The sequence below is a fragment of the Kogia breviceps genome, chromosome 10, assembly GCF_026419965.1.
Source record: "Kogia breviceps isolate mKogBre1 chromosome 10, mKogBre1 haplotype 1, whole genome shotgun sequence".
Taxonomy (NCBI): Eukaryota; Metazoa; Chordata; class Mammalia; order Artiodactyla; family Physeteridae; genus Kogia; species Kogia breviceps.
In genome coordinates, this window is record NC_081319.1 from 33,455,597 (window position 1) to 33,468,609 (window position 13,013).

General features: G+C 36.2%; 1 protein-coding gene across 10 annotated transcripts in view; it reads left to right on the forward strand.

Moving 5' to 3' along the window:
- The window catches only part of ERC2 (ELKS/RAB6-interacting/CAST family member 2), a 969,444-nt gene that overhangs the window by 441,495 nt on the left and 514,936 nt on the right, over positions 1 to 13,013 (forward strand). For 8 of the 10 annotated variants that reach the window (XM_067043890.1, XM_067043897.1, XM_067043898.1 and 5 more), the window contains 3 exons: positions 3,050 to 3,190; positions 6,296 to 6,436; positions 10,514 to 10,549. In XM_067043890.1, the coding sequence (XP_066899991.1) occupies positions 3,050 to 3,190; positions 6,296 to 6,436; positions 10,514 to 10,549 (318 nt within the window). The remainder of the gene's footprint in view (positions 1 to 3,049; positions 3,191 to 6,295; positions 6,437 to 10,513; positions 10,550 to 13,013) is intronic. The other 2 variants (XM_067043893.1, XM_067043892.1) reach the window with 1 other exon arrangement.

Sequence of the window (13,013 nt, forward strand, 5' to 3'; positions counted from 1 at the left end):
AAACCATGAACTTACAAGAGCATTTAATTATTTGCTGTCCTTTGGCTGATGAATAGAACCCATTAGGCACTATTCACCATTTCACTTGGATTATTACTTCCCAGGGAGTGTGTTATTCCTTTTAATTTCCGGGAACTTATTCAAATATCCAGAGTGTATATAAATAAATAAATAAATAATGCTGCTTGGTGAGTTAAGATTGAGTATGGCTTAGCTCTAGGAATGACACACAGAAGCTCAAGGAACCCGAAGTATTTATAAAGCTGGTCTCGCCAAGCCTTGCTGTGGCCACATAGCAGATAAGCAGTTGAGAAAGCCAGATAGCAGAGCTGGAGGCCACTGCAGTGCAGTTCCCACCCAGTGATAAAGCACAAACAGATTAGACCTGTGCAGAGCCAGATGGGTGCACAAGGAACACTTGCCAATGCAAATAAGACTAAAACAAGAACACATTGTTGGAATTTCTGCAAGTTGGTTGTTAATCAAGTAGATCATGGCATATTAGGACCTTTTAACACATGTTTTTGACATCTGGCCCTGCGCGGCTGACAGTTAAATTAGTTTTGTGATTGACGGAGAAATATTTTGTAGTATTGAATCATCAATAACACTTAAAAACATTATACTGCTTGCTGATTTTCTTTGTCATCGATGCCCAGTCAATAGTACAAGTGCTTAGAGCAAATCAACCTAATTTCCAAGTGACTCTGACACCTTCTGGATGTTAACATGCATACTTAATTTCCCTTTCTTTGAAGACAGGATGATCCCTAGTTTGAATTTAGTTCTTTCTATCAGCCTTTTTAATTGCCTGTTGTATGCCAGACTGTTTGCCCAGCCCTGGGTTAAGAGATTCATAAGATTTGACTGTTGCCTTTTGGAAAGCTAGGCTGAGAGAGTGGACATGCAATAAAACCAAGCAAAGGGTGCCTAGTGAGAATAAATGGATGTTTATGTTCTGGCCAGAGTGATTCCTGGGAAGGTTTCTAAATAGTGATGTGCTATGGTCATTTTGGGACTTTAAAAATATCACTCCAACAGCCATGGGGTGGAAGTGATGGGATGGAGGTGGCCTGCTCACTGGGTGACCAGTTGTGAGGCTTTTGCAATAATTGCAGGCAAAAGGCAGTGTGGGCTTAGTTGCTGAAATTGTTAAAAGTCTTTGAGAGACTTACCGTGCACTGAGGCCATTTCCTTCTTCTGTCAATCACATAATCATCTACTCTACAGTGGCACAGACAGTAAAATAGGACGGTAACTGAAATCAAGAAGAAACAAATATAGGCAATGTAATAGGCTCATTTGTTCTATTTCTACCCCCACTGTTATAGTAATAATATACTTCATTTTAAAGTGTTTTTGATTAATTACAAAACAACAGTGGTACTTTTTTCACCCTTGAAAGCATTAGACATAAATTATCGTCATTGGGGTAGAACAGTTGCTCCCCTGGGGGAACTTAAATCACAGGCTAAGTGTTCAAACTAACTTCCCTCTACATTAAACACCATTTTACAGTTGTCTTATATATCAGGCATTGTCTTGTACTATATACTTGTAAGAATATAAAAGACAGCATTCTTAAGAATCGTTGCACCAACATTTTTTAACATGAGCATCCAAAAGGAAATTCAAATATATGTTAGGTAATTTGAAACAAGTTTCAGAAATCTAACTTAAATTTTACCCAAGCAGAATTTTCCTTAAAAAAAGAAGGTTCTGGGACTTCCCTGGTGTTGCAGTGATTAAGAATCTGCCTGCCAGTGCAGGGGACATGGGTTCGAGCCCCTCGGGGAAGATTCCACATGCCGCGGAGCAACTAAGCCCGTGCGCCACAACTACTGAAGCCCCTGTGCCTAGAGCCTGTGCTCCACAAGAGAAGCCACCACAGTGAGAAGCCTGAGCATCACAACGAGGAGGGACCCCTGCTTGTCGCAGTTGGGAGAGGGCCCCCACGCAGCGATGAGGACCCAACACAACCAAAAATAAATAAATTTTTTAAAAAATCCTTAGGAAAAAAAAAAAGGTTCTTATTTTGGTATAAGTAAGATTTCACACTTTTGGAAAGCATGTCTACCAGAGTAATGTTTTTATTTCAATATAAAAGTCAAGGGCAGACAGACCCTCAGATCTCCTTGAATGGCTCCAGGTGTGTGTTTGTGGCAGTGTGTTCTTTTGGGCGTGGCTAAGACTCAGACAGCCCTGGATGCCAGGGTGGGCCTTCTGTTTATGAGCTGGATCACCTTGGCTGAGTTAGTCGGCTTCTCTGAGCCTGGGTTTCCTCTGCACTACTCTGTTACCAGTAGTACTGGTTCAGATCTCACAGATGTGATGAGGACTAGAAGAGAAGGGTATATCACAGTGCCTAGCATGTAGCAGCCTCTCAATAAAAGAAGCTGCTGTTTGAACTTTGCTCACATTCTAACAATGTTTTTGAGACTCTACTGATTGCCAAGAAACCATTGAAAAAATATGGAAGTAAATAAACACCTCCAGACACATTGGAAAATCACTTATATAAGGAGCTTATTCTTTCTTTTGTCTCAAGTTTTCACTGTGAGTCCAGCTCTAAGTTCCGGAAGGGTCTAGGTCCTGCCCCACTTTGATCCCCTTTCTAGCGAGAAGAGTCTTCAGAAATCAAGGAAAGTTCTTTGACATCATATGGGAAAGCCAAGCAAAGAGGGTTGATCCAAGAGGTTAGTTCTGCCTCTTCCCCTTATCCATGCAAGATTTTAGGTCTTGGTGCCTGAACCTCCCTCTTCTGGAGTTGCTCTTGGAATTTTCCTGGTACCACCATGAACTTGAACATTGAGATCCCTTGCAACCCTATGATATTAACTTTGATTAACAAGCTGAAAGCTTTATTGACTGTCTTTCCCAAATACTGTTATGCACAGCTTCTCTTCACGAACCCAGTTTTGAATATCTTGTGTTTGTTGATTCCTCTAGAGCATTTCTTATGTGTATTTCTTCTTATTTCCTTTTGTAGCATGCCTTGGCATGCACACTGATCAGTTCTCACCTCTTTTTTTGGGCAATTGCCACACAGGAAAGAATAATTGAGCGTTTGAAAGAACAAAGGGAGAGAGATGATCGGGAAAGACTTGAAGAGATAGAATCATTCCGAAAAGAGAATAAAGACCTGAAAGAGAAGGTCAATGCTTTACAAGCTGAACTGACTGAAAAAGAGGTGAGTCTGGAAAAATAACCACACTGATAGTACTCATAAACCCATATCCACGTAGCCTTGAGAGACTAGAGACTTAGTTTGAGGGACTGTGTGAAGGCTTGGGGGACCTAGTTACCTTTGCTTTGTAAAGCTATCTGAATTCAAAGAACAATATTTACTGTAATTCCCTACATCCGGTGATGCTCTGTGCATATCTTCTGTACTCTACTGACCACGTACCATTTAGCTCCTTGAAAGTTTTCTTGATGTCTTACCATATTCATACGGCTTGGAGGATTCTGTATTTTTTTTTCAATGTCTCATGATCCCTTGTGTGAGATAACAATAACAACAACAGCATTGATAATAATAACAATAGCTCCACTTTACTGAGGGCCTTTTATGTACTAATCCTTGTGTTGGGTGCTGTACATTCATCTGTGCTTCTCAAATGGATCACTCAATACCCCCAGGTTAGGAGATATGGTACCATGCTGGACACATAGGTATAGGTTGTGGCTGCTCTTCTGGGACATCATTTTTACATTATGGTAAATAATTTGAAAGTATTTTAATGCTAACACAAACATGGATACAGAAAAACAAATCTCACCTGCATTTTTTAATGTAAAACAATATGCTTTAAAGAAATTTTTTGTTTGGTGGTTATGGAGAGTATCCCTATTCTGAGGGATGGCTATACCCCCTTTAGTTTACTTAGGGATACTTTGGTGGAGAATTTTGAGGAGCAGCAGTGCACATTCTTTTATTCAGTCTGAGATATGTGCCATTGTCCACGCTTGGTCCCCTCACACTTATTTTTGTCTGTGGAAAATGTCTGTCTCCTTTATGACATGTCAATCCTTTTGCTCTGTTGGGTTGTATCACAGCATAGTTGTATATGTCCCAGCTCCAAAGTATCACCTCAGCCCTTGGGTTTTGATAATTCTATACAAATTAGAGTACTGTCTAAATTAGGAGTCCAAGAAGGGAACAATTGATGAGTAATAGGAATTTTGAGGAAACTTAGAAGCAAAATTTGTATTCTCTAAAACTTAAGCTCACTAGTTTTTAGAGAAGAGATTATTTCTTTGATATGAAAATAAAGAATGTAAATCCTGGGGGATCTGTAATTACTGTAGTTAGTATGTAACAGAAGGCACAGAAGCTTCTATCTCGTTCGCAGCATTCTTCACAGATCTCAAGTGTTATTCATGGGTTTGCACCTTAAAATATATATATATAGATAGATAGATAAATGGATATGCTTCTAATTGAAAAGAGATCTTGATGACACGGTGGAGCATAAGCTTTAAATGAAAATAATTTTGTAAACAATGCTTACATTGTATGAACTTCAGATAGGCATTTCTGCAAACATTTATTGTTCCTGTGTAATAATGTGCCTGCCACTGGGCTAGGTGTGTCAGTCAAGGTTCCACCAGAAAAACAGAACTGTACCAAGGAATTTAACCATATTAAGAAATTTATTGCAAGGAATTGACTTACATAGTTATGGAGGCTGGCTAAGCAAGTCCAAAATTCACAGGGAAGGCCGTCAGGAAGGGCGGGCTGGAAACTCTCAGACAGGAGCTGATGCTGCAGTCCACAGGAGGAATTTCTTCTTCCTGAGGGAAACGTTAGTCTGTTCCTAAGACCTTTCAACTGATAGGATCAGGCCCACCCAGATTATGCAGAATAATATCCTTTACTTAAAGTCAACTGTTTGCAGATGTTAGTCACATCTACAAAATACCTCCACAGCAACACTTAGATCAGTGTTTGTTTGAATAACTGGAGACTGTGGCCTAGCCAAGTTGGCACCATAAAGCTATCACTCCTGGCAATTTCAAACTTATAAAGGAAAACAATGTATAATTGTTGTTAGCATGGAGTTTATAATTTAGTTGGGGTGGTAATAATCTTCACCATGACAGAGTGCCTGGATTATAAGGTTCTTTATTATTTCTGTGGTAGTTACATGATAAAGACCATTGAAATTGGAGTCGGAGACCTGGCTTCAGACCTATATCTCCCATTAATAGCTCGAGAACCTTGGAGAAGACAGGGCCTCATGTGAGCCTCAGTTTCCTTACCTGAAAAATGAGAGTGGCTAACCTGTCCCTCAGAGGGTTGTTAGGAACTGGGTAGTTTGCTGGGTGATTGTGGTGGTATCTTCATCAATAAGGTTGTTCCAGTGCCCATGAAGCAGTAAAGTATGAGACCACATTATTTACTGAGAAAGTGCTGTGTGCTTAGTGTTTTCCTAGGCACTGCAAAGGGATATAAAGGAAATGTACCCTGTCTGATTTGGGGTGGAACCTGAACAATTTAGTCACATAGTTAGACGTTGCTAACCATTTTGTGTTTGCTGGTGGACATTGCTCTCCTAGCTAGCAACGTTGTGTTCTGTGGTATATGCTAGTATTTATTTCTTTACCTTTTGGGATTCATACTATACAGGGAAGCTCTTGGTTTCTCGGTGTGATTAATGAATGGAACAACTTGGGTAACCCCATGTTGGAGTTGGGGAGATTCATTATATTGCTGAATCTGAATTTACAAAGCACTAGGCCATAAAGTCTACTCTGAATTTTTAAGTAATTTTATCTTTGATTCTGTAGAAGATGTTTGAGAAACCATTGGTCATTTTTCATTAGAGAAATGGAATTTGATAAAAACAATAGGATTCTTCTTTCATACTTGATTTGCCCTTTTGGGAGAGAAAAGAAAGTTGGTATTTTCTTTCATATTTTTCTTAGAATCTGTGCCACCTGACAGCAATAAACATAAATGGAAGGTTCAGGGTGTCTGTTTTGCCATGACATGTAAAGACCACCTTGAGACTTAGATCATTAGCATAACTTTGAGACATGAAACATGCATTTACTGACCGCACCATTTGGTCCCATTTGATTTTGCTGCAATTAGATCCTGCGTGGTTCTGTAAACTGGCCAACTTAAATTTCCTGGCCAGGGCCGACTATTGTTACCTTAGTAAGACTATATTTACCCTCTCTGTCTAATGCACACTTTATTACTATGTATAGAATCAATGTATTCAAATTGAAGACATTACTAGTAGAAATTATAGTGTTCTACTTACTAGTGTTCTTTTCCTTTCAGTCTAGTTTAATTGACCTCAAGGAACATGCATCTTCATTAGCCTCAGCGGGGCTGAAAAGGGACTCCAAATTAAAATCTCTAGAAATAGCCATTGAACAAAAGAAAGAAGAATGTAGCAAATTGGAAGCACAGTTAAAAAAGGTAAGTGAAGTCTAAGAAAAAACATGCTCATTTTCTGAATTTATAAAATAGGAAAGGAAGAGACATTTTTCAAAAAATAGAAACCCCTTATCTTTTGTCATCTGGTGATAAAAGGATTAATTAAGCAATCTTTATTCCTAAGAAGTCTGCATCAAGTCTGTCTGTGAACCTGAAAAGTTATCTTAGGTTTCCTGTCTGGGGAAACACAAAACAAAACAAAACCTTGACAAATAGATGAAAATTGTAGTAGAAGTCAAAAATATTATAAAAACCAAAAACCAGCCATTACTCTCTGGGCAAAACTCAACTATCAAAAAAAGATAAATGGAAGTGTTTGCAATAAACCAAAGAATCCAGGGGTCCCATTATACATTGGTAAACTTTTACTACTTTCAGAAGTAGGTCAATTTTTTAATTGGAACTTTGCAAAACTTTACCCGACAATGTTAAATTTCTAGAAGTTCACCAAAATAGTCAAGTCATTGCAAGATGTATGGATTGACTATTTATACTTGACCGGAAATGGCCTGAATGTCTAAGCAAGTTTGTATGTAGAAGGCTTCAGAAAAGAAAGCAGGATCTTTGCATTGCAGCATTAACATGTTTTCTCTGAACTGGACATTTTTGTGGAGTACATTTCCAGTCATGCATTGTTCCTTTGACTTTTTCCCTGTGTTGTTTGGTACGTCTGCATTCATTGTTCATGTAAAACTCATAACATTATGAGTTTAAGCATTTTGTTTCCCTTTGACAACTTATAAACTTATTCAAAAGAGATGATAAGAATCTAAACAATCAAACGAAGCATATAATAAAATTTGACTGTATAATTCATAGCATATTGGAATGGGGATTTATTTGCTAGAGTTATGAAAATATATGTTATGGATGATAGGGATGTGAAAGCATCATATCTATGGAGAAATTCTGGATATTTTAAATTTTAATATACTATTTTGTACGTATGATGCAATATATAACTGAAATGTATTATACTGTGTTCACTTTACCACAGAATTTTAGGGAATTGTCATGAGATTTCACACTAATAAAGTCTCCTTACTAATACAGAAAAAGATAAATATACAGGTCAAATCTCTTTACAAAAAAACATCCAGAAAATCTCTATATTACAAAGTCTATTTCCTAATCCATTCAACATCTCACTTTTTTCAAGCAACATCTAGTTAAGCAGAAATCTTGAGCAATAAATAGAAGAATTTAAAGTGCCTATTTGAGGGTGTTTACATGGAGATTGACTTGGCTATTTATGCATTGGGTGTATGATACATATTCTTGACACATATATGAATGTTTTCTGCAATATGTTATACATGTATATGCATATCAGGAAATGAACCTAAGAAAGGTACTTTTTATTTAATGAACAGTTTTGTGATCATAAGGCAGACTCTCAGATAACTCTGTGAGAGAACTTCTTTGGCTTCTTGTGGTGGTCTTTGAGTTATCTTACCTCACTTGCAATGTGCTGAGTCCTGAAGGAGGGCCCCAAATAGACCTGGGCAAAGGGCAAAGATGCCCTTCATCAACTCTGAGGAGCCATTATGGAGTTGAGGGCGTCCCATATATTATTTCTGCAGATACATACTTGACACCCTCCCTTTTAGTGTAAGTCATCTATGGAATTTGAAATCCTCTAAAACTTAAAAGAAAGCAGTTCATGTGTTGATGCTTGTAGTTTCCATGTATATGACTTAACTAGTTTAATAAATGAATGTCTATGCAATTGAATTTAGTTTCTTTCAACATAGTTATGGTTAACCCCCAAAAGTCAGTTAGAACATGTGGTTTCCTTAGACTCTCAGATAGGCACCATGTTCTGAAATTCATAGATCAAATCCTATAAATATTTTACATTATTCCTGATGACATTTTAACATTCTGCTACATCACCAGGATTAAAGTAACAAATATGGTTGTCTTGCTGTAAAGGACCTGTTTAATTTATGAAAAGATAATTTATTTCTAAGTATATAAATAATCTTTGCTTATACTCTCTCCTAAATGCATAGTACAGTGAGATTAAATACGGTAATTATAATTTAAATATTTTTATACCTAACCTGCAGATGTTATTTTGTTATTTTTGGCCCTCTACATCAACTAAATTGGAAAGTTCAAAATACTTTTTCTAGTAGTCTTTAATTTCTGCTAATAAATAGTTCTGTAAAAACCTCAAGTACCCATCACCTTAAAAAGAATTGAGATCTACGTGAAATATTTGAAAATATAAGCCAACAGTATGTGAATGTACATAAAACACATCATTTACTCATGGAAAAATAAGCAGCTATAAAAGCTTAAGGAGTGTCTGGGCCTCCTTTTAAATAAAAGGGTATGTGACTTGTGAATAAAATATAAAGGGTTACTAAATGAAAGCTGAAAACATAATAGTTTTATTATGTCATAAATAAACCATGAGTTCCCAATGGAATTTTGCTTAAGATTTGTGAGCGTCCAGGTATTTTTATCATAAAATCTATACAGCATTGTAGATGTGTTTAGCTGAACAGAAACCTTGTTTGCTAGTGACAATGGAAACCAAATGGCGATTTAAATTTACTTTTGTCTTATAAACAATGCTTGAAATTGGTGAGTTTTTAACAGAAAAGTTTGTGGAAAACATTCATACACATAGTTGCTTTGAACCCTTTACTATACTATGTCAATTTAAGACATTTCCAAATACTTTGTGTCAAAAATGGTTACTATAGGCAGAAAAGGAGCTATTCCTTACACATTCCATCCCACCTCTTAAAAACAAACAATCCAAGATTCACTTTTAAGGAAATCTTTACTGTTATTAGTGAGGCTGATAAAATGATATTAACCAAATGATTCTCAAGTACTAGCTCTGAGTGTGCTTTATAACTTAGTGCATTCATTAATCTTAATTAGACACCAAGGGGTTGAGAAGAAACTAGTGACATGTGGATCATTTTGTCTTTCAAAAGAGTATTTAGTGTTCAATATGTAGAAGTAAATTTACCTTAAATGACTAGAAATCATTTGACAAGCAACAGCAATTCAAAATGTTTTTGATTTGTCTTATTTGGTAATTTTCCAATTAATATCATTTTGAGGAGGGTGTTTTTTAAAACCACAGTAAGACTATCATTTACTTTACCAAAGTTGAAGAAAGAAAAAATTCATGTTCTTCAAAGACATGTCTTGGCTTAAAGCAAATGAAAAGATCCTACAATATTTCACCTTCTACACCTTGACATTGAGCCCCAAATTAATGATGCAAGTATTTAAGAAATATAACTTGAGGATGCTATTTAAAATAATATTTAATACATTTAAATCTGCAAACATTTAAATCTACACAAAATAAAAGAGCATTACAGATTCTAAAGGACTTGGAACATAGTAGGATAGACACAAAAAATGATATTTTTTGTTATTATGAACTACCAGTGGAAACTGGCAGTAGACAATGGATAATACTGTATTTTGGTTCTCTTTAATCTTCCTACTGACTTCAATTTTTTCTTTTCCCATTTGCTGTTAATCCTGTAATGTCTTGCTTACTGATATTTTGCCATTGCTAACCTGCTGTTTGCCGATCTATATTTTTCTAAAGTTAGACTGAATAGAAAATACAGGCTTGTGCTAATATAAAAGAAGAGCTATAAATTCAATGATAAGATTTAATTAATCTTTTATTATTACCATCTTTGAAGTTCAGGTAACAAATTGCAGGCTTGGTCAAAAGCACTTCCTCTGATTCATTGCTGGAGGCCAGCACTTCATGTATCATCAAAAGTGGACAGCTTTCTTTATTTCATGGGTTATTTAACTTGAGAAAGGGAAAGTAACACAAACCTTCAATTTCTTATTCCAGCTATTCTTTTTTAGGAGCCAAAGTCAACATTTCTATTTCCCTAGAGCCTCTCACTTTCACTGTGGAATGTATAGAAATTGAAATTTCTTCCTTTTAACCATGAGTTTGTCTGTGCAAATGCACTAGATTTGTTGAGCTAATGCTGTGTTTCTGGATCTTTCCTTCTTTCCCTGTCTGTGCTTCAATGCCTCCCCACCTTTGCAATGTAGCAAGCTGAGCAGTTGTTCAATCAGATGTACAACCCAGTAAGTCATTTCTGAAAGTTCCCGCTGTAACATATCAAAGCATGAGGATCCATTGATCAGGTCACAGTGTGCCATATTGGGGATGTTTCAAAAATATTTATACGTCTCTTCCCATTTCCGTTCTGTCAAAAGAAATGACCTGTGCAGAGGCCACTGCCATTTCTTTTGAAAGTGAAATTAAAAAATTAAGAACTCAGGGAAATATTGCCAGCTCTGATATTACCTCTGTCTTAACTTCAACCCAAGGCAATAGAAAAACAGAGGTCAGCTGCAGATCTAGGCTCATAGAATTCTTTCCCAGATCCTTCAAACATAGAGTTATCTATGCCAAAAGGGATAGCATTTGTAAAATAGCAAACAACTCAATGTATGTTATATTCAAGGGATAGAAGTTAAAATAGGTTTATATTTTAAAGTAGGGCTATGCCCTTTGAGACTAGTAAATGCCTAACATTACTGTGGGTTTTGTAAGAGTTAAAAACATATCATTTGAGAACAAACTAAAATATAGTCTCCTAATAACAGATAGTAACAATTCTGATTATAGCTTAATGGTACAAAAAAACAGGTAACTAGTAAAAATATGTGTAAAACAGCCCAGATGCCACCACTAATTTTTTTATCCTCATGACAAGTATGTGTTTATATGAAGCAGTTTGTTTCTTTAACTTATAAAAGAAGAAGAGCTTTTTTGTTTTTCCAACTTAGGTGACTTAATGGGAGAAATAATATATAAAGGTGACTGGGATTTGTTATATGGCAGATGTGATCTGTGCTATCATGCATTCTAATTATCTCTTATTTATAAGTTCCCATCATGGGAAAAAGGAATAGCAGGGATAAAGGAAACAATTCAGCCAACAACTTTTTGTTAAGTCGCTGCTCCAGGATACATACAGCATGATACACAAGATGCTTGGGTGTATTTCATTAGATTCAGCCTCCACCCTCCATTCTTTAAAGCAAATTTTACTTTTGCAAACAGAATTCCTCAAGCCTCGTTGGACCATCTTTATTAACCTCTTTCCCCACATGTGATTTTTAGCAGAGCAACAAAAATAATCCAAATTTCCTTTCCCTTAACATTTGAATGGTTAATAAGCAGGCTTAGGACAGTGGAGATGTGAAGAAAGACAAATTAAGATTGGGATATTTTCAAGCTTGAAAATTGACCCCGAGAAAAATAAGTGTTTTCTGTAGATCATTTTAAAGGGTGTAAAGTAATCCCACTGAAATTATCTCACACTTACTACTTACGGACAGGAAAGAAACCTAAGTATGTCATATTTTAGGTGTGCAGGGCAAATGGGGAGGGCTTTGTTTCTGCAGAAGCTCTGATTTTTCAGGACCACAATAGGAGTTCACCATCCCTGTTAGGATAGGTAGGGCCAAAGAAATAGTTCTGTTAACTTTTAGACCATTTCCAGAAATATTGATGACATGGCACGTATTATTGGATTTTGCCTTCATTGTAACCCAGTGATGGGTCTCTAGGATGCAAAAGCAAACTTTTCAGTCCTTTAGGTGACTAATTCAAAAGTCGTTGACTGATTTTTCTCCCTGAGTTAATTAAGCTAATCCATTGTTTTGGCATCCTGGGAATATAGCCAATTATTAATATAGCCAATTAATATAGCTCATTATTATTATTTTTAAAAATTTATTTTATTGAAGTATAGTTGATTTACAATGTTGTGTTAATTTCTGCTGTACAGCAAAATGATTCAGTTACACATGTATATATTCTTTGCCATTTTCTTTTCCTTTATGGTTTATTACAAGATATTGAATATAGTTCCCTCTGCTATACAGTAGGACCTTGTTGTTTTTCCATTTTATATATAATACTTTGCATCTGCTAATTCCAAACTCCCAATCCATCCCTCCCTACCCCTCTGCCCCTTGGCAAGCACAAGTCGATTCTCTATGTCTGTGAGTCTGTTTCTGTTTCATAAATAAGTTCATTTGTGACGTATTTTAGATTCCCCATGTAAATGTTATCACATGGTGTTTGTATTTCCCTTTCTGACTTACTTCACTTAGTGTGGTAACCTCTAGTTGCATCCATGTTGCCGCAAATGACATTATTTCATTCTTTTTATGGCTTAGTAGTATTCTATTGTATATATGTACCACATTTTCTTTATCCATTCATCTGTTGATGGACATTTAGGTTGTTTCCATGTCTTGACTGTTGTGAATAGTGGTGCTGTGAACATAGGGGTGCATGTATCTTTTTGAATTATAGTTTTGCCCAGATGTTTGCCCAGGAGTGGGATTGCTGGATCATATGGCAACTCTATTTTTAGTTTTCTGAGGAACCTCCATACTGTTTTCCATAGTGTATAGCTCATTATTTTAACTCCCCTGTCTGCAGATATTCTCAGGGTTCAATTCTTTTTTATTTATTTATTTTTGAAGTTTAAAAAAATTTATTTACTTTTGGCTGTGTTGGGTCTTTTTT